The 20,827-nt window shown below is 49.0% G+C and overlaps 2 protein-coding genes across 6 annotated transcripts in view; both read right to left on the reverse strand.

Annotated features, from left to right (window-relative positions):
* Positions 1–7,922, reverse strand: part of LOC136023226 (lethal(3)malignant brain tumor-like protein 3) — a 45,790-nt gene extending 37,868 nt beyond the window's left edge. For 2 of the 5 annotated variants that reach the window (XM_065697477.1, XM_065697476.1), the window contains exon 1: positions 7,378–7,541. In XM_065697477.1, the coding sequence (XP_065553549.1) occupies positions 7,378–7,518 (141 nt within the window). In that variant the 5' untranslated portion in view covers positions 7,519–7,541. Of the gene's footprint in view, positions 1–7,377; positions 7,542–7,822 lie in introns of those variants that run through there. The other 3 variants (XM_065697478.1, XM_065697479.1, XM_065697481.1) reach the window with 3 other exon arrangements.
* Positions 7,923–9,605: 1,683 nt separating this feature from the next.
* SRSF4 (serine and arginine rich splicing factor 4) lies at positions 9,606–19,781 on the reverse strand. The gene is made up of 6 exons (XM_065697482.1): positions 19,584–19,781; positions 14,795–14,937; positions 13,816–13,928; positions 11,883–12,097; positions 11,000–11,083; positions 9,606–10,832 (listed from the first exon to the last, which is right to left on the reverse strand). Exons 1-6 carry the CDS (start codon positions 19,688–19,690, stop codon positions 10,058–10,060), a joined length of 1,437 nt encoding a protein of 478 aa, XP_065553554.1. The 5' UTR covers positions 19,691–19,781; the 3' UTR covers positions 9,606–10,057.
* Between the last annotated feature and the right edge of the window lie 1,046 nt (positions 19,782–20,827).

The raw sequence follows: 20,827 nt of genomic DNA on the forward strand, positions 1-20,827 counted from the left end.
AAATAATAAAAACAAGATTCACAACCTTCCCTTCAGCTGTCAGCTCAACTCAGTTTCCATTATGAGCAAAACCATTGGTGCTGAGGGGGAGATTGAGATGAGCTCTTAGGCAGAAGCTCTTCCCTGTGAGGGTGCTGAGGCGCTGGCACAGGGTGCCCAGAGAAGCTGTGGCTGCCCCATCCCTGGCAGTGTTCAAAGCCAGGTTGGACAGGGCTTGGAGCAACCTGTTCTGCCTTCCATATGCTCAACCTTCTACCTACAGGTTGAAAGTGTTTAATTCAGCCAAAGGCAAAACCACAGAGCTGATGTAGGATAATAATGCTGTTTTGAGCACGCCTGCAGCTCTAACTCAAGCACCACAGCTCTTCTTGAGGATCTTAACTGGGTCAAAAGCAGGGCAGATGTTTGTAAACGGCAATGTCAAGTATCTTTGGGTATCACAAGGAGGAGGAGCTCCTCCTTTTCCCCCAAAGTATAAAATCCCAACTACTCACAATCCTGCATCATAGGGATCAGTGGCACACTGGCTGTGTCCAGGGGGTGGAAGCTGGAGCAGAGGAGCATGAACTGCAGCACCACTCAGCTTCCAATGGCTTTAACCGAACTTCAAAAACATGGAACATCTGCACCCCATGTCCTTGGCTACATGCACAGACCAGACCCGTGCCACGGCTGTGGGGAGAGCCATGGATCCCACTAAACAAGCCTTATGGAGGGTGCTATGGAACAACTGCAGCCTCCATCCATTAGTGTTTGATGTACATCTGTAAACCCTTGTTTGTAGCCAGTGTTTTGCTGCCAGTTTCAGCAAAGGAAAAGGCATCACTTTTTAGATGTTATTCTTTGCATTTAGGCTTTAAAGCTCAAGCACCAAGGCTATTTACAGAGCTCCCTCTGGGACAAGGAGTTTGGAAGATATTTGGACAGGAGTAATTAAGTTGTAGAATTGACTTAAAACTGGGCCAGGAAAACTGTCAAAAATCACAATGTAGAAAATAATCTTGTACTAACCAGAGAAGACCCAATACAATAATGGGCCTTTTCCACTCCTGTGTTTTATAAATCCAGTAAAACCCCTAAAACCATATATAATAAAGAAATTACCTTCCTTATAATGCTCTGAATCAGTAAAATCTACACTAAAATCAAGATAGCCCAATAAAAGGAAGCAAACTGTGCAATTAAAAAGACAGCAGAACTAAGTTGGAACATTTAGAAGAGCTGTAGCGAGGGAGGAATGTTCCCCATTTGTCCCTCTCTGTGATTGCTTTTCATCCTTCACATTTTAAGACTCAGAAACATTAACACAAGAGAAGATAGAGCAAAACTCATCAGAGTCATTCAGTCACAGATTCAGACCTACACAATGAGCAGTGACTACCATGCTGGCAGAGATGATGCTCCCACCCAGAACTCTGAACCTTAGATGGGGAACCCATAGGCAGAGGAGGTTGGAAATACTCAGGTTTTGGTCTCATTTCTGCTTCTGAACCACACAGCAGCCTTGAGAAACTGCTTCATCACTAGTGCAGAAAACCAGCAATGGCTTTTCACATCCATCCTGCCTTAGCTAAGAGACAAAAAGAAAAGCAAGCAAGCAAGCAAGAAGGTGCAAGTTCCTACAAACAGATAAAGAGTGAAGGCTAAATGGGTGGATGGGGGTTTGCTGTAGTTCTCTACACACCATCAGACCTAATGGGAAGGAAACATTTCACCAGAAATCCCATTTCAGGTTCATTTCTAAGGACATAAGGATTTCAGTGTCTTTATATGAGGGTACATGTGAGAAGCACAACGGTGCAATAAACCCAAAGACTATAAATCAAGCAACACCACTAAAGCTTGCAGCCCTTCTGGCTAAGCTGCCATGTACCAGGAGGCAAAATTCCATTTGAGAAGCAGCTGGCATCCAGAAAACCATCTGATCCTGTGCTGTTCCGGGAATACCCGACTTCCAAATCACCTTTCTTCCCTGAAACAAAGTGGGAAACCAAGCAAAGCTGGTCGCTTCAGTGTAATCTATGTGCACTCACAGCGCGCTGGTGTTCAGAGCCTGCTGCATGCCCAGGTTCTGGCAGGACCTGGCAGCAATGCCCAACACCTCTGCCAGTCTGACCTTAGTGAGAAGCACACAGCAATTTAAACGGAAACAAACAGTATTTCATGACTTGTTGCAGGGCACAAAGGATCTGCTCTCACGACCTGCTCTGCACACTCACCAGTTCAGACACAAAAGTCATTTGCTTGTCCTTTGCTATGGTGGTGAGTGATGACACTTGACTCACTCATCAAAACCTACTACTGGCCTCAGGCAAGCAATATTTTGCAAGGCTGAACTAATAACCATTACCAAACCCCAACCAAACAGCTTTACCTCCAGGAACCTCATCAGTCAGGGATTGAAATGAACCTTCAGACCCTGCAAGGGAACTGTAGCAATGCCTCAAGAGAAAGTGTTAGTAGCCCCCAGCAAGCATTTAACAGCATGAAGAAGTCTGAAGTGCCTTCACCATCTGTGTCAGTGAGGAAAAGAAAAAGATACAACTCAGAATTAAGGAATTCCATGCTCCATCCATTTTACTTCTTTCTAATTTTTGTTTCTCATGAAAAGAGAGAAAAATTGTAACTGCACACCAAGGAAAATACTGCTCTGAAAGATCAGAGGGAGAAAATGGTCTATGAAAGGAGACGGACGCCTTGAGCTTGCAGCATAAGGAGAAGGAAACGCTTTTTGTCTCAGGTCTGCCATGGGTCATCTAAGACAAACCCCTCTGGGTTTGGGGAGTTTTCCATGTTCATTTGTACCATACTGCCCTTCCCAGGTTACCCTGAGTTCACATATGGATTATGCTTAGGTAGTGCTGAGCTGGGTGACAAACAAACAGGCACTGTGACAACTTAAATCCATTTATAAGATCAGGCAGCAGCATTGTGAGTTTACTCTAAACCCAGCAGCTGATCCTAGCGCGAAGCCCAAGCCAACATCGTACTTTGTAAGCTGCTATCTCTTGGTTTCTTGACACAGTTGTGTCAAACATACACACGGACACACAGTTATGTCAGCTGCTGAAGAAAAGCAGCGCCCTTTCTGCAATGCACTGAGAGCATCCTGACCTAGTCCAAAGGGAGGGATGCAAAAGAAGGTACAAAATCAACCTCCATTCCCACAGTTAACACTTTCTGTTCATTGATGGAAAGCAAGGGACCGAAGCACATCAATTTTCTGACAACATAACCACTGCAGTGCTGGGGAAGGGAAGTGACTCTTCTAATGGGAAACTAAAAGTTCACTCACACCACTGACATATTTAAGGCACAAAGAGTTAATTTTGCAGTAAGACATGCTCTTAAAGTGGAAATAGTTGATGAAAACACTAAAGAGGAGGGATGTCAAACCTCTGCACTGCTTATTTTATTCACTTCTGTTCTAAAGCCACTTTTATTCCATTGGACATTTCTGAACACTCATCATTTCCCAGGGAATGATTTGGGTTGATTATCTAAACCCCAAACATCTGGAGTTAACAGGACTAGTCTGAAGCTATAAAATAGAGAAGTAGAGAATAAAAGTGCACTAAATCGATGAAGCAAGCTTAAAAACTGCGATGAAGTGTAGGCTTGGCTTGCAGCTCCATCTGATGCCAAAGTCAAGAGGTAGAGCCAGGCCAAGCGCCCCAGTTCTGCACACATCATGTGCAGCACAAACTGCAAACCACATTTTTCTTCTGGTATTTGTTTTCTAAATAGCTCAGGCGAGCGTTGCAGTGGAATTGTTATTTGCAGATTTAGCATTACAACAGAATGAAGGAATTAGAGGAAAATCTGGCACAGATGGTCATATAAAAACATCCCAAGTTCTTTCAATTAAGCATCACATGCTTCTTTGTGTTAAATACAAAGAGAAATTGCTACAATATCGCTGTCCCTGCTGCAGAAAAGATCAGGTCAAAAATGAATCTTCCTAGAAGATCATGGGAGTGCGAGAAGTGAAGCGTTTCGTCAAGGAACTAATGAAACAACCACCTGGAGAAGTCAGTTTTCAGATAATAAGTAAAAAAGCCCAAGTTGCACCATTTCCCACCCCTCCTTTCCCATCCGGGGTTCCAGCAAGTACAGCTGGATTGTTATCACAGCCAGGAAAGGTGCGTCTGGAAAGAAAATGGGCCACCTTTGTTAGCAATCCAACACTGCACTAAGTATGTACATAGTCCTTTTCATTTCCTAAAGGACTTTGTGTGTACTTCAGAGCTTCACCCCCAAAACCAATGTAAGCCACCCAGTCCTATGCCCTCTCATCTGAAATGCTGCATTATACCAAACATAAATATATTCCACCCCCAAAGTGGACGTAGCTCCAGCACCAAGAGGGAAATGAGCCCAGGCTGTGTATTCAGGAGTAGACAGGATGGAGCTTTTGCTGCCAGGTCCTGCATCACGCTGCCATCCCTCTCTATCCATAAGGACATCCCCTGAACACAGTACAGGGAAGGAAGCATCTCCTTAGAGCCATGAGAAGGGCACATGTGCTTATTCACAAGGGAAGTGAAGGCTGAAGCTACTGTAACTTACCCCGTAAGTTTTCTGCAGCTATTTTCTCCCTGCTCCAGCATTATCAGAATTCATGTTCCAGCTTCTGGGGACACCGTAAAGTACCATCAGAGGCAGTAAAAACCAAACAACAACCCAACAAACTATGTGCAAAGAGTAAAGAAAGGGTCACACAGGGACATGGAGCAGCAAGAATGCAAGATGAGCCAGCACATACTACCTGAAAAGCCATTCTGATGCAGGTTGAAAGACACAGAACCTGCCCGCAGGCCTCCCAAAACTCCTATCACCATAGTCCACCTCAAAGACACTGTGCCTTGGATCATCAGAGGTGCCGGCAGGGCCCGAGCTCCGCACTGCCCTGCTACCAAACAGCAGCAACACGTGAGGAGGCTTTGATCTGCTTCACAACCGGCCAGAATAAACTCTGCTGCTGTTGCTCCTGCTCATGGCTTTTGCTTGAATTCAGTGTTTTGTTTGGTTTAAAAGCTACAGCATAAATAAGGTTATCAAAACAAATCCTGCTTGGTTCATGAATACGGCTTCTATCTCTGTTTGCTCAGATCTACCACGCTTTCATCCCATCATTTAGCTGGATTCAATCAGAAATGAAAAAACAAAACAGGAGATGAGCCAAATGATGCTAAACCTAATAACAAAACATCCACTCCTTGGAGGTATTTTACCAATAAGCTGAACCAGCCTCTGGAACTAATCTGCCAAATTGAGCAGAGCACATCTGCACACAAACCTCACCTGCAGAGCTGTTAGTGCTACTAATGAGGACAGACAGGGCTTGGTCGGATCCCTGCTTGCTTTGACACCAATGGATTCCATGTGTCAGAGCTTTCAGCCTTCATTAACAATAAACGTTTGGTCCTTTTGCCCCCCAGCATCTGATCTTGTTTTTCAACCCATGGTGCAACCTTCTTCCCTCTCCTCTACCTCCAGACAATGAGTGCAGGCGGGCTTGAGAGAAGGCTGAAATGGATTCAACATTATAAACTATGAGAGAGAGGGGACAGTGTGTGTCTGGGGAAGAAGATCTGACACTGCAACTCAAGAACCACCTTGTTATTCCACATAAAGGCTACAAAGGTCCAGAGCTGCTGCTGCTGGGGCTCAGTCTGGTTTTGTCCCAATTTAATTATGTTTTCCTAATACTCAAACTGTGCAGTTGTGATAATGGGACTTAGGCCACCATAACCTCTCTGTGTAGAGGTGAGGCACGGGAAGGCTGAAGAGATGATACTCACACCTTCATCTGCATCTCCAGCATCATCCTGGGAGAAGCTTTACCCTGCTCCCAGCATCAGGCTGGCAGCCTGGGGCACTTCTCACCTCTCAACAAATACCAGCATTCATATGGAAGAGGACAAGGAGGTTATACAGGGGCTGCACCCTCCAATTCATATCCTCCCCCCCCCCCCCAGAATGTATGTATACCTAGAAGTGTGTGTATATATATATATATATATGTAGGAGTGTAGATTAAAAAATATACCTGTAAGTGTCTAGACTAAAAGCTTTGCATGAAGGTAGAAGCGAGATAAGGGAGAGCCAGCCCATCTCCCGCAGATAAAACAACACAGTTTCAAGTCAACCATGATAAAGTAAAATTACAGATGTTGTATTTAAATGAATTCTACTTTGAACGGTCCAGCTAAAGACCTGTGCTCCTGCTACTGCCTTAAAATACCAATCAATAAGGAACTGGTGGTAAAAGGTGCAGACAAACAGCGCGGCTGAGGCAAGGAAAGCTCACCCTTGGGCACAAGAAGTCAGTGGGTCAGGAACTGTCTTGCAGAGCACATCTGCCTGGCACCGCTCACCCTCCTTCAATGTACTTATTATGGCAATAACCCCACAAAAGCAAGATAAATGGGTACAAACCGGAGCTGTGCCTGGTGGTTGTAGCCAGCAGCTCCAACCCCAGCCCCGTTTCCACCTCTGTCCTCGTGGTGAATTACAATTTATTTCACACACATCCAGCCTTAATGGGATTATTCACAATGAAGGCGCAATCAATTTTAGGCCCAAAGCAGAGCGCAGAAGCCAGAAGTGTTCTCCGCTTTAACTGCATCTGTAATTACTTTCTAAGACTACAATCGAGCAGCTTACCCTGGGGACTCCTCCTCATTATTATTACATATCTTACATGGCCAAGTAGAACACACACCGAGGAGCAGACCCTCAGAAACGGATGATCTAAATAGACAGGACAAGAGCAGGGAAGCAAAACACCAACACTAAGGAGACACCAGGCTCTTGTTAATTGCTGTGCACAAGGATGTCTGCAGCATCCAACATCCTTTTCCTTGTGCTGCAGGATACAGTAACACCTGAAGCAAGGCGCTCTGACACAGTTTGGCACAGATCTGAGCTCTTTATCCCTTCAGAGTAATGACAGCCCAAAGCACGTGCAGCTCTGGTTCTGGTTTAAACTTATCTGCGAGAGAAGTGGCTCAATTAGAGTCAATGTTCTCATATTAGAACCCAAATCAACTCCCTGTGGCACCGAGCATCAATAGAACTGTCCTAATCCCTTCCTTCACGCACCAAACAGCATTGAGATTGTCCTATCCTGATCAACACTTTGAACATGGTGCAGTTATCCTCTACTACCCGGCACCGGCCTCCCCTCTGCTCATGCATTAACGCTGTTACCATTCACCCCGTTAGCATCAACTCTCCTCCTTGAACTTGCTGTCAGGAAGTTTCTTTCTTCTCCCCCCCCCCCATGCAAAAATCGCTATTTTCAGCCCTTTCTGCCCTCGGGGAGGTCTCCCCAGCGTCTGCTGCACTCTATTTACGCCTCTGTTTTAGTACCTTTTGAGTTTCCACGCTCCCCAGCGGCTCCTCCGGAGCTGGGCACAGCGCTGGGGAACCCCGATGTTCTCCAGCACCTCCCGTGGCCCCGTGACAAACGGGACCCAAAACCCCACCCCGGAACGGTAAATACGGGCTCATCCTGCCCCGTATCCCGTGAACAACTTCCGAGCGCGTCCTCAGCGCCGCTTTACCGCGGTCTTTCCCCTCCACAGCGGTTTAAAACACACTTTCCCCACCCCGCTCGCAACTTCAAGCCGAGGGGCACTGCGGGGTTTCCTCAGCGCACAGCGGCAGCGGACCCGAGGGGCCGGGCCGGGGCTCCCTCAGCCCCGCGGCGCCATTTCCCCTCACGGACCCCGCGGCTCCGGCCCCGCCGCCCCCCGCCACAAGATGGCGGCCGGCGCGTTCCCTCTCCGCCGCCGCCGCCGCCGCCCGCACTCACCGCGGCCCGGGCCGGGGCCTCTCCCGGGGACCGGCGCTGCCCAACTCCCGCAACAACTGCTGCCCCGCCGGGCCCGCGGAGCGAGCGGCGCATGCGCCGAGGTCCCGGCCCCGGGTGAGGCGGCGCCGCGGGCAGGGCGGGACGGGGTCTGAGGGGGAACGGGGCGGCGGCGGTGGTGTGGGGATGGCTGGCACCGGGATGGGGATGAACTGGGACGGGGCAGGCATTGGGATGAGAATGAACTGGGACATGGAAACACTGGGGCAGAGGCACTGGAATGGGTTGGTACTGGGACTTGGAGGTACTGGGATGGGGAGATAGTGGAACAGAGAGGCACTGGGACAGGCTGGCGGTGGGACTTGGAGGCACTGGGACGGGACTGGACACTGGGACATGGAGACACTGGGACATGGAGACACTGGGACAGAGGGGCATTGGGGCAGGAAGGCACTGGGATCAGGCAGGCTCTGGGACACACAGGTACCGGGATGGGAATGAACCAGGACACGGCAAGCATTGGGACAGGCTGGCACTGGGATGGGGATGAACTGGGATAGGGGCTGGCACTGGGGTGGGGATGAACTGGGATAGGGGCTGGCACTGGGGTGGGGATGAACTGGGATAAGGGCTGGCACTGGGATGAGCTGGTTCTGGAACAGGCTGGCACCAGGATGGGGATGAAGCGATCCGTGTAAAATACTCCCCCCTACGCCCTGCATTTGTTTAACTCCTTTTGCCTGTCATCCAACATCATTTCCTCTGTGCTTGAATCCTGAGGCAATAAAAGCAGCGCTGGTGGGATTTTTAATGGGGCTTTGGGGTTTTTCCATGGCGAGGAAGGAGCACGAGCAGGCCCCAAGCTGTGACCACTGAAACGCAGTTGGGATTCCAGGGGAATAACAAAGGGGATTTGAAACGGCTCATTTGGAATACACAGGATAACGGCCTGCATCCCTCAAAACACCCGGCTTCCAAATGAGCCAGAAAGCAAACCAATTCCTCACCTCCTCTGTGCCCGCCAGCCCCAGCTAATCCCTATTGCTGCCGAGGGGGTTTGAAGCACACGCTGGGCCCGGGTTTACTCAAGGAGCCAAAGGAGATCACAGCTAACAAACCCATCCCTGTTCAGGCTCATGGACTGGTTTTAACTGCAGGGAGCTCGACTGGAATCCCTATTTCGGGGCTTCTTGCCCTTTTCTCTCACTGCTTTGACTTGTTTGACACAAGCAGCCCTGCGATTCAGAGCTGGCAGGGTTTCCATGGACCATGCATGGTCTGAACCTTCATTCCCGGAAATTCCTAAGCAACAATTCCCCCATTTGGAGGGGCCATTAAGTGCTGCTGCACAGTGCCCGGAGCAAAGACTGGGTTGTGCTATCCCAGTCTGCAACGTCCTCGTCCCACCTGGGCCTTCCCGTATGGATCACGAGTGAAATCCCAACCGCACAATCATGGACCATGAAATCCCATCAGAAGCAATAGTAAAGGGGTTTCCTAAAGCAAGAAACCATTCGCTGTGAGGAACACTCCTGCAAATTCAGGCTTACACCGGTTGATGTAAACCACCACCAATCCCAATGTCATGGAACCACCACCAAATGTCATCAAGCAAAAATAGTCTTTATTCAAATCTCATGGGCACAGGAATCACTGTACTTTGCAAGACAGGGAAAACATAAATAGAATAAAAAATAATACAAAACAAGGATATTGCCACAATACAGAACTCTACTTTTCCCCATGGATTGCTGCAAGTACTTCTTTCCCCCCTCTCCCCCCCCCCCCCCCCACTTTTGACTGTGCTATTCACAACTTTAAGTCCAAAAAACATGGAACAAAAGTAGTATGAAACTGAAGACTCAGCACTTCCACTAAATGGTGTACATCAAAGGGCATCAGTTCAAGGGCAAAGTCTGCTGAGGCCATCGTACCCACCTATCAGTCAGCACTGCAACCCCATCTACCCACCACGGGGCAGTGCACACTCCCTGCAAGGCTCTGCCTGGAAAAACAGGGCAATTTGGGTGCTCTGGAAGAGGTGGAGTTAAAGAGAATGAGCAGCCTTGCACCAGTGAGCACTGCAGGGAGGCAGCACTGCATGAACACTGAGACATCCCATCGGGGTTCCTGAAAATATACAGCATCAATGTGTTCTCTACTTCAATCACTTGCGCTAAGACTACTACACATGTACAAAAGACTCCTCCAACTGGTCCACGTGTGGATGCAGCAAGGTTAGGACGTGGAGCGAGACCTTGACTGCGATGGGGAGTGTGACCCAGAGGCAGACCTAGATCTAGACTTGGACCGGGACCTAGGCTTTGAAACAGACTTAGACCTGGAACGAGAATCTGATTTGACATTTAGGTTTGGCTTGGATATGGACCTAGACCTGGAGCGAGACACTGGGCATGTGGCTGCATCCTCACCCTCACCTTCTGTCTCCTTTTTGACAGGCTCTGATTTTAGATGCTCCTCTTTGGAGTCTGACCTGGACCGCTCGTGGCCATCCTTCCTTTTCTTCTTGCTACCTGGTTTGCTGTCTCGCTTGCTGCGCCTCTTGCTTTTCTCATACTTGCTGCGGCTCCTGCTTCTACTCCTGCTATTACCCCTGCTTCTCTTCCGACTTTTCCTTTTATCCTTACTGTGGCTCCTGCTCCTACTCTCATCCCTGCTCTTGCTCCTGCTTCTAGCCTTGCTGATGCTCTTCTCCCTGTCTTTGCTTCTACTCTTCTCCTTGCTCCTGCTTCTCATGCTCTCCCTCATCTCTTCTCTGTCCTTACTCCTGCTCCTGCTCTTTTCCTTGCTGCAGCTCCTGCTCTTTGCTTTCTCATCACTGTTATGGAGAGTGCTCTCAGATTTATCTTTGCTTTTGTTTCGGGATTTCTCTGCACTCCTGCTGCGGCTCCTACTTTTATCCTCTTTACTCGGAGTCCTGCTTTTCTCTTTTTGGCCTCTGCTATGGCTCTTGCTTCGACTATGGCTCTTGCTTCTGGAACGGGACACAGACCTGAAAGCAACAGGGAGATCCACTTTAGCGTGTCTTGGACTTGACTAGCACTTAAATAGTGGGCATAATATGGTTGGGGGAAGGAAAACAATGTTCCTACTGCAGATTTGGGATGATGCTTCTCATTTAAGTGGACAGCCCCCGTTTCTTCCAACACAAAGACATACCTGGATCTTGATCTACTCTTGGAGTGACTGCTACTGGCACTGTGGCTCCTGCTCTTATGGGAGTGCCTGCTTCGAGAGCGAGACCTGGAACGAAATCAATCAGCTCAACATTAGCACATGCCCACAGAGAGCTGGTGATCCCCTGGTCCCCTGTGGGTAAAACCCCACAGCATTAAAGCATCTTTCAAGCAGCTGTACGGTGAGAGTGCTACACAATAAAGTTACAAACCTAGAGCAGCCTCCTCCCCACTGCCACATCTGGAAGTGAGCAGGGTTGCTCATCTGGAAGAAAACAGGCAACCTTACTTAAGATAAGGAAGCACGACTCATTTCCCGGAGTCTGAATCCAGTGAGACACTAGGACAAGGCTTTGCCTGCAGGCTCTGGTTTCCTAAGCAAGCTGTTCTGTGAACAGGAGAAGTCTGCTCAAGTTTTCTTGCAACGAGTTCTACCCCAGAATGGAAAGGGGGAAATACCTGGGGTTGTGTGCTGCACCAGTTCTCTCCATCAGACAACAATCGGCTAACCTCTGAGTTAACAGGGAATGGGTGAGGGGTTCTGAGCTGAGAAAAAACTGTTGGTCCTGGTGCTTACAGCAGAACACAATGTTCAGAGCTTAAGTGTTAAAAGCACCTTCTGTCTCATCCTGTGTGCACAGCTCCACCTGCCATACAGCTTTCTTCTGCCAGACAGCAAGGAGTATGGGCTTGATGGAGTTGAGAAGAACAGCACCATACTGCAGCCAGCAGATACATTCACCAAGGGAGACACTGCTGAGCAGAGGCCTCATGGCCCTTGGTTACTTGCAGGTTACAACAGGGACATGCTGTATATTCATGTCACTGCAGCTAGAGTGAGCCTGAGCTACATTATAGACACATACCTCGAATGGCTTCGGCTCCTGGAGTAAGAGCGGCGCCGTCTCGATCCAGGTCTGTCTTCCACTAATCTAATCTTCCTGCCATTTACTTCTGTCCCGTCCAGCTTTTCAAGGGCTCTTTTCATGTCAGAATAGGATTTGAACTCAATCACACCTTCATTTTTCCTTCCTTTGTGTGCATCTGCATATGTCACTTCCCCTGCCTGACGCATATAATCCTAGAGGAAGAGGACAGAATAACCGTTGCCTCAAATCCAGAGACAGGCTTCCAGGTTGACCCTGTCCATTCCTGCAATGAGGTCCACTTGGCCTCTTCTGTTTACAGCAATGGCAGCAAAGGGTTTAACCAAAGAGCATGTGCAGTGCCAACGCCAAGGATTCTGAGCAAGCCAAATAACAGACTCTGCTGTCAGGATTAGAACCAAGGTGGTGATAATCTGGAGCCAAACAGTTATTTAAGGTTTCCCATCTCAAGTCTAAAGGCAAATAAACTGGACTAGGATAATTTTCCAGTTAAAAAGTAATTAAGGATATCAAATGCTTGCTCTCTAAATCATGTTTTCAAAGGTAGCCTGGGAGAGGTGATAAAGGTTGAATGTGAAGAGGCAAAAAGACTACAGGCAAGTGGACTTCCCTTTGTCCTGCACTTAGGTAACATCTTCTGGAAGAACCCTCCAGTAAGTAAAAGCTCAATTCATTTTCCCACTTCATGCTTCCTGGCTTCCCTGTTTCATTCATTAAACACCTCTGTTTAGCAGGGAGGGCCATTCTGCCCTGCTTTGAGCAAGCCCTCAGCCACTGTAGACTCTGGCTGCGATGGAATGAGGGCACAGAACCCCAGCTCAGTCTGTTTTCAACACAGCTACTCCCAGCTGAAGTCCACTGAAATGAAAGCTATTCAGACCCCAAAGCAGTGCATCCAGTAGAGGATTAATCATGCCATGCTCTACTTACAAGTTTTAATACCAGAAGCAAAGACAAGCTACTGATGGTGTGAAGCATTAACAACAAAAGACATTTGAAGAATCTCAGTACATACCTGAACTAGTGTTACATATTCAATTACAGACCAGTTTCTACCACGTCAAAGTTAGTCTAGAACAAGTTTTACACATCCTTAAAAGGGAACCATAAAAGAAAGCGTTCCTGTAAGATCAAGGGCTTTTAACCATTGCTGCTGTGTTTGATAAGGAAATAACTATGCTAAGTTTGAGATGGATAAAATATCTTTTTGCACCTACTATTGAAATCCTGCTCCCTCTATCCATGATGTAGATAAGTGAATACTTCACCTCCAGTATACTCAGAGGTACTGGGGGCTACACAGCATTACCCAACACTTCTGATAATCCCCTTCCACTCTTTTGGACTTCAGGAAATACTAGCTTTTGGCAGAGGCTTTGCCCCATTGCTCCCTCTGGAAGCATCCTTTCCCTGAAACTCTCTTTACATGGTGTGGAAATTCTTAATAGAGGCTGTGCAAGAACAATGCTGCAATTCCCAAACAGCTCCAGCACCTTCCAAGTGGAGGATGAAGGTCCAAAGGGACAAGGGGAAACTTCTCCATCACTACTGAATCCTACCCCCGGCATGATCAGAGTCTGTTTTGACAGGGCTTAAAGATAAAACACATCTGTACGTGATACAGATGGCTGGTTTGTGTTAAGGGAAAGAGTTATTCTCCCACTGTCCAGACGCTAAGTCTGTAGGTGCAGGTCCTGATGTTGCATTAATGATTTGACATATGCAAATACACTTCCGTATCAACTTAAGGTGTGTATTGCTGCCAAAAATCTACTTGTATGCCTAAGAGCACAGACTATCGAGTTGGAATAAAGAACATGGGTGCATAGGTTTTCCTTGTGGAAACAAGACACTAGCTGTTTTACCCTTTGTGCTCTTTACTAGCGAGAGGGTAAAGAAAGGGGCCCCATACCTTAAGGTCTTGCCAACTGCAGCGGCTTGACAAATTTTCCACAATCAATCTGTATTCTGTACGGGTGGGAGGACCGTACTTATCTCTTCCGCTTCTTCTATAACCATATCCACCTTTAGGAGGTGACAAGCAGACAGCAGTACTTCAACTGGGGCAATGGAGCGCTCGCTCTACATCCACACAAAGACTTTTCTGCCCCGTATGCTTGCAAAGACATTAGAGATTCCCCCCCATCCCCAAGCCTAAATTCCATCCCCCTTGTAGCAAACATTACATAGACCCAAAGCATTCAGAAAAGTTTACTACAAGCACACTATTAAAGCAAGGCACGTCATTAGAATTATGCTATGAGGAACATGCAATTAAGTTTAAAGTTAATCTTTAAAACAGTTGGAAAGAAGCAACCGAATTGAGCCAGTTCACTCATGTTACTTACATTGCTTAAAGGCTTTCTGAATATCTGACATGAATAAAGCTTTTCAGGCACCTATTTCAGATTAATCTCATCTGTCTCTAACCCTTGGGATCCTCACCACCCAGGTCTAATGGGAAAAGGTTGCGGTCGTCAGAGGGCCACAAAGGTCAAAGAGCCACTCATGGAAAGGTAACCCAAGGCCAGCAAATGGAACGGGCAGTCATCTTAGCCTCAAAGGACTCTTTCAATTAAAACATTGAGGTCTTTGTTAAACTATGTTAAACATCACAGTGCAAATAAACCATTCAAATAGTTAAAATGAAATGATAATAATAATAAAAATGGTACGAGAAACTGTTTTATTAAGTTATCCATTAAAGTCGTTTAATACAACAAACAAGTTAATAAAGATTGCGATCAACAGTTACATTTACAGTTACAGAACACTAGGCACAACTTGAGAGCAGTTTCTTTTAAAATTACTTTAAATAAAAAGAAAATCAGCAAAAAAACCAATGTTTTATTTAAAAGAAGTCACGGATACAAATGCATGGGAGTGCTTACTGCGTCCGGAACCGTAACTGCTGTCGCGCCGCGGGCCTCGGGCGTGCTCCACGATCACTCTCTCCCCACAGAGATCTTTACCATTGAGCTCATAAACAGCATCATCTGCATCCCGGAGATCATCAAACTCAACAAAGCCGTACCTAGGGAGAGGAGAGGAAAAGAATCACCCCAGGAACTGATCCCGAGCTATCTGCGCTCAAGGACATCCCACAGCAGGCTTCTGCGGAGCCCCAAGGGCATCCCTCTCTGTGCTGTTCTTCAGGTGAGCACTGGTTGTAACCTCCTGAAGACTCCCTTGGCATTTGATGGATATCACAGTCTCCAAGTTCAACGGATCAGGATTTATCCAGATATTTTAAAAGCCCTGCGTTCATTCGTGGTTCTATTAGGAAGTTACCTTAATTCCTACGCTTCAAATGAATTTGTTCATCTCCACAAACACAAGTGGTCCGTACACCTATTTAAACCCCAGCATTGTGTAATGCCCATTATCCCGATGGATAAGGGGAAGAGGACAAAACGCAGAGAGCTGTTTACTGGAGTTCAGAGTCCACCTGCAGCTGAAATCACTTCTCCAGTCAGATTGGATCCCAGAGTCCCCCAAGCAGCAGCCAAGGATGCTGCAGCCCCATCACAGCCTCTTTTCAGCTGCTGTAGGCAAACACATTACCCTGAGCTCAGGTCTTAGCAAGCCACGGGAGGGAACTTTGGTGAGTGCTGGTGTTTTAAACAACTCAGAACGACCCCAGCCTCCTCTCTCAGGTCCCCAGCCATGGCTCTATCACCATTGCTGTGCGATGGTACCTGTGTTAACAAACCCCTTCAGAATGCCTCTCAGCACTTCAGATAAACGGCTGCTTTCACATGCAAGCACCGCAGCTTCACGGAAAGAAAGAGTGATTGATTTATAACAACTGAAACAATCACAGTCATTATAAAACCATTCCAATTGCAACTTTCTTCCCTTCAATTCCAAAAATAGAGCAAGCAAGCGCAAAGGTTTAAATGAGCTCTTACAAGAACAGGAATCACTGACGGCTGAAGTGCCTGGTACCACCAGCACTTGCAATGCCATAAAGGCACAGATATTTGACGCTGGAATAATGGGGGAATATCTGAATGTGATCGGAGCACAGCATGGAACTTGGCCTTCCCAGTTGTTTGTTGGTCACCCATGTTACACACCAAAGTATGGCACCCCCAGCAATGCCCTGCTGTGCAGCACTAGTGGGCTGGCACCAAATTCCAATGGGAATTTGCTCCCAAGATGGTCCTCCCTCGACAGGATTCTGTCCAGCAAAACTGTGATGGAAAGTGTTAACATTTTTCCTCTCTTCACTCATTCCAAAAGGGAATGCTTACCATTCACCTTTACAGGCTTTTTCACCTGGGGATATAGAATCATAGAATCAACCAGGCTGGAAAAGAACTAAGATCATCCAGTCCAACCATTCCCAGCACTGCCAAGGCCACCACTGCCCCATGGCACTGAGGCCTCGTCTCCACGGTGTGTGAGCACTTGCAGGGACAGTGCCTGCAGCCCTGCCCTGGGCAGCCTGTTCCAATGCCTGAGCACCCTCTGGGGCAGGAATTGCTCCTCAGCCCCATCTAAACCTGCCCTGGTGCAGCTTGAGGCCGGTTCCTCTTGTCCCATCCCTTGTTCCTTGGGAGCAGAGCCCAGCCCCTCCTGGCTCCATCCTCCTGTCAGGCACTTGTAGGGAGCCATCAGGTCCCCCCTGAGCCTTCTCTGCTCCAGACTGAACCCCCCAGGTCCCTCAGCCGTTCCCCATCACCGCTGTGCTCCAGGCCCTGCACCAGCTCCGGTGCCCTTCTCTGGCCCCACTCCAGCACCTCAATGTGTAAAATGCAAGCAGCCCTGGAATAAGCTCTTACTCTGATGGAAAAGGAAAAAGCAGGAGTTACAAGAAGAAACTTCCAACTTCTTTTTAAGACAAACAAGCTCATACAAACCTTGAGATCACTGCATTCAGAGAACACTAAAAGTCACTCCCCACATCACTCATACATGAAAGCAATACTGACCCACCTGTTAAATGTGTGTAATGTTGCACTGTCTGATCTAGAAACTGAATAAAAGCCTTCAGAAGCAGTTTTACACCACAGACAGCCACAACTGCTGACACAGCCTTAACTACAGCAATCTGAACCTGCTGGTATATGACAGCGGTGCAAGTAAATCTTCTCTTAAATGTCTACTATTACTACTTCATATGTGGCATAAAATTACTTTCTAAAAATGCCAGTGCGATTTACTCCAGGTAATGTGAAGCTCCACCATTTTCTGTCCACGTCTCAGAGAAGGGAGAAGCTACAGGAGCATGTCTTCATCCCAAACAATCCCAATATTCTGAACCTCCTAAAAGGTGGGATTTGAAGTGAAAGGAAAAAACATGACTTTCTAAAACTGCTCAACACCCCAAACCAAAGGCAGACCTCATCCTTCTCCCCCACCTGCATCACTCCTCAGTCCCACTGCATCATCCCAGCTGGCTCTGCACCCTCCTCTCCACACCAGCCCACAACCCACCTCTACAGCATTCCCTAGGTGCCAGTCTTTTTCTCCGCTGCTCAGGAATGGCTGGTGCTGAGATGGAGCCCAAAAGCACCCATTCCACATGCCAAGAAGGACCTCGAAGCTGCTCTCAGCCAACACACGCAGAAATCCATGAAGCTTCCATGGGTGGCCACCTGCCTGAGCTCAACCTGCAGCTCCAGGGTGGATCAGGAGGCTCCCAATAAAGAGGGATGCACTCGACTCCCACCCTGCTCTCCTTGCAACAGATCAAGTTGATGGTTTGGCAGCTTCCTGAATCCCCTGGTACACAACTGCTGGCTATGGCCAGATGCTCTCAAAGTGTGCTCACTGCACCTCCAACATTCCCCCTTGTCCTATGACTACAGTCCCTGATGAAGAGCCCCTCTCTGGCATCCTTGTAGCCCCCTTCAGATACTGGAAGGGCTGCCTTAATTCCACTGGAATTAAACCCCAATTCATTAGCAGGTCACCTGAGCATCATTTGGGTGCACTGGGTATCATTATGTTGTGAAACCAAGTTGATTTTGTTTTAATACCAACTGCTCTAATTGAAGTTAATGGCATTAAATATTTTGGTGGGGACAGTGCAAGGAAATCAACCCAAGAGTAGCCTGATGAAAGCACTTCAGAATATAAAGCTGTAAGAGGAATTAAATCATTGAGTTAATCCTAGAAACACAGGTTGACCTCTAACTCACAGCGGAAGCAATCTGCCACAGAAGCAGCAAAGAGCAGGTGAACAACTCAACTACACTGAGCTTCCTTCTGTTACCTACAGCTTTAGAACTCTGTCTCCCCCAGGTGAAGTCACCAAACTGCCTCTAGATCTGGAACAGAAGTGTTATCACACACAGAACTCCTGGATTTTAGATACAGACCAGCTGTGCCTTCCTCCCCCCTGTATCTGTTACCATTCAGACTTAAGACGCCACAAGTTCGGGCTGCTCAAGCACACCCCAAAGTCCTGCACCCACAGCACCTCCCTGCAGGTGACACCGAGCTGGCATCCTCAGGCTGGTCTTTGGTAGGTATTTATCAATAAAAGCAAGAAAAGAAGTCCATTAGGCATGTGAGTCATAACTCAGCAGTGCTACAGCTGGTAGGAAAGGTTGGTTGGTTTGGGGTTTTTTGCCCCTATTAAAATGTTACTCAGCAACAGGAAAACTGACCTCCCAGTAAGCCACTTTCAAGGATACGCAGTGGGACTGAAGAGTGCACTCGGATATTCCAGTTATGGGCAAGCTTTACCGCAGCCTGAAGCTGCTGGTTAAAACACTGACACATGCACACTCATTGGTTTCAATAATGGATTTTATTCACCTTATAAACCTGTTGTATGTCCACCTACCAGTACAACCAGTGGTAAAATTTAATGAGCCTTTTTTTTATGCTCAAGGACTAACTTTTACGAGAAATTCCTCTTCTCCACTTCTAAACTGAAATCAAGACATCTGGGCTGATGATGATGATAATAATAATAATAATAATAATCCATCTCCCACTCCTCCTTCCTAAGCAACACTTCAAGAGGGGTTTCTTGTCAAAAGTAAAGACTCCAACACTCACAGGGGTTAAAGTGTTGGGGGAAAAAAGACTACCAAAAGGAGGAATTTGTGTTCTCTTGGAAAATCCACACTTGCCAGTCCCGGGGAGCAGGATCCGGACCCTCTAGAGGCAGCCAGGGCCGAGCTGCTGGAACAGCACAGGGGTGAGAACACGCAGGGATGTGGGGGGCCTGGGCACCCCCCAGGGGATGATGCCTCCGCATGTGCAAATAGGTGGGGGTCCAAGAGTGGATTCCTGCTTGTGAAGGGGGGGGGCTCTGGCCACGTGGGGTGGGTGTTCACCCCGGGGTGAAGAGCAGCCTGGGGAGCACAGGGGAACCACCACAGGGGTCAGGACATGGATGATCTCCTCCCCCGATACCTGCAGCAGGACTCCAGCATCATGCCCTCCTCCCGTTGCCATGGCAACCCATTCCCCCCCCCCCCAAGGCCCAAAGCATCCTGCCCTCCCTCCATGCAGGCCCAGCCGCCTTGCCCACCCCGTTGCCGTGGCAACCCAGGCGTCCTCACCCCTTCCCCATCACCACAGACACCCGGGCCCACAGGGAACCGGTGGTGGCGAGGGGGGGGAATCCTTCCCTTCCGTCCCAGCCGGTACCGGGGGCCGGGCCGGGCCGCGCTCCGCCGGCGGGCGGCAGGAGGGGCCGTGCCGGGCCGTGCTCACCCATTCTTGAGGTCGACCTCCAGGATCTTGCCGTAGCCCTTGAAGAAGCGCTCCACGTCCCGCTCCCGCGCCTGGTAGCTGAGGCGGCCGATGTACACCCGCGGCATGGCCGGCGGGGGGGGGCCGGGGGAGCGGCCCGCCGAGGGGCGGGGCTGCACCGGCGGCGCGCCGCGGGCAGGGGGCGGAGCTAAGGTACGGCGTCACGTCATGACGCAGCGCGGGAACTGGAGGGCGTCCTTAATAGGAATACAAGGAAGGCCACGCCCCCAACCCCGCCTGCCGGCTCTTAAAGGGGCCACTCCTCTGTGTAGTGTGGGTCTCACTTAACCGCATATAGGGGTATCGCCTTTCCCGTATGGAGGGGCAGTATCGATTTCCTCTTTCCCTATATGCAGGGCACTAACGAGAGGCCCCCATGCATCAGGGCGCTCGTGGGGTGATAACAGGGTGTGTGGGGGTCACCCTTCTCCATGGTCTGGGGGCTTATGTGGATGCCATTCCCCATGAACAGGGTGGTGTTGGAGCCTGCCTTCCCGTGGTCAAGGGCATGTGGGGGTCTCTTCCCCTATGTACGCCCCCCATGGGGACGGTGGCAGTTCCTCTTCTCATGGGTTGGGGGCACCCCACAAGGTCCCCCATCCCCACATGCCAGGCATTGGTGTGGGGAGGTCCCCATATACCAAGGTGCTTATGGGGTCCTCTATAGGGGGACCCCATATACCAAGGTGCTTATGGGGTCCTCTGTAGGGCAGGGCCTTGTGGGGTGTCCCCAGTACAACAGATACTGATAGGCCCCTCCTTCCCCGGGCACGGACAGGGAGGGGTGTCCCCATCCCCACACCCGGGGTGCTCAGGATGCCCCATGGCATCCCTCCCTGGGGACACCCCCCATTGCCGGCCATGCTCAGCCATTCCTCATTCCCATCAATGAGCTGCGACACCCCTCTTGCCGCTCCCTAAATGCCATTTGGGGGGGGGGACACACACACACATATTTCCATTGACACATCGGGTGCCTAAATCCCACCGAACCCCAGCAGAGGCTCGGGGGAACGTTTCAGCTTTAGCAGCCCCCCCCCCCTAAAGAACCCCCACCCTCACCCCCAAAACCCCCATCCTGTGCGTGTGCAACGCCAGCAGCCGCTCATCCGACAAGTGGAGTTAAACTGCATTACTTATTCCTTCGCGCCCTGGTGTAGGAGTAAAGCGCTCGGGAACATCACGTGCGAGGGAGCTCTCAAACG

Source organism: Lathamus discolor, chromosome 18 (genome assembly GCF_037157495.1).
Source record: "Lathamus discolor isolate bLatDis1 chromosome 18, bLatDis1.hap1, whole genome shotgun sequence".
Lineage (NCBI taxonomy): Eukaryota > Metazoa > Chordata > Aves > Psittaciformes > Psittacidae > Lathamus > Lathamus discolor.

Coding starts and splice junctions, on each gene's coding strand:
- SRSF4 (XM_065697482.1), bottom strand. CDS start 19,690: ATGCCGCGGGTGTACATCGGCCGCCTCAGCTACCAGGCGCGGGAGCGG. Junction 14,938..19,583: donor GAGGTCGACCTCAAGAATGG/GTGAGCACGGCC, acceptor TCCTCTCCCTAG/GTACGGCTTTGTTGAGTTTG. Junction 11,084..11,882: donor AGGAGCCGAAGCCATTCGAG/GTATGTGTCTAT, acceptor ATTTCGTTCCAG/GTCTCGCTCTCGAAGCAGGC.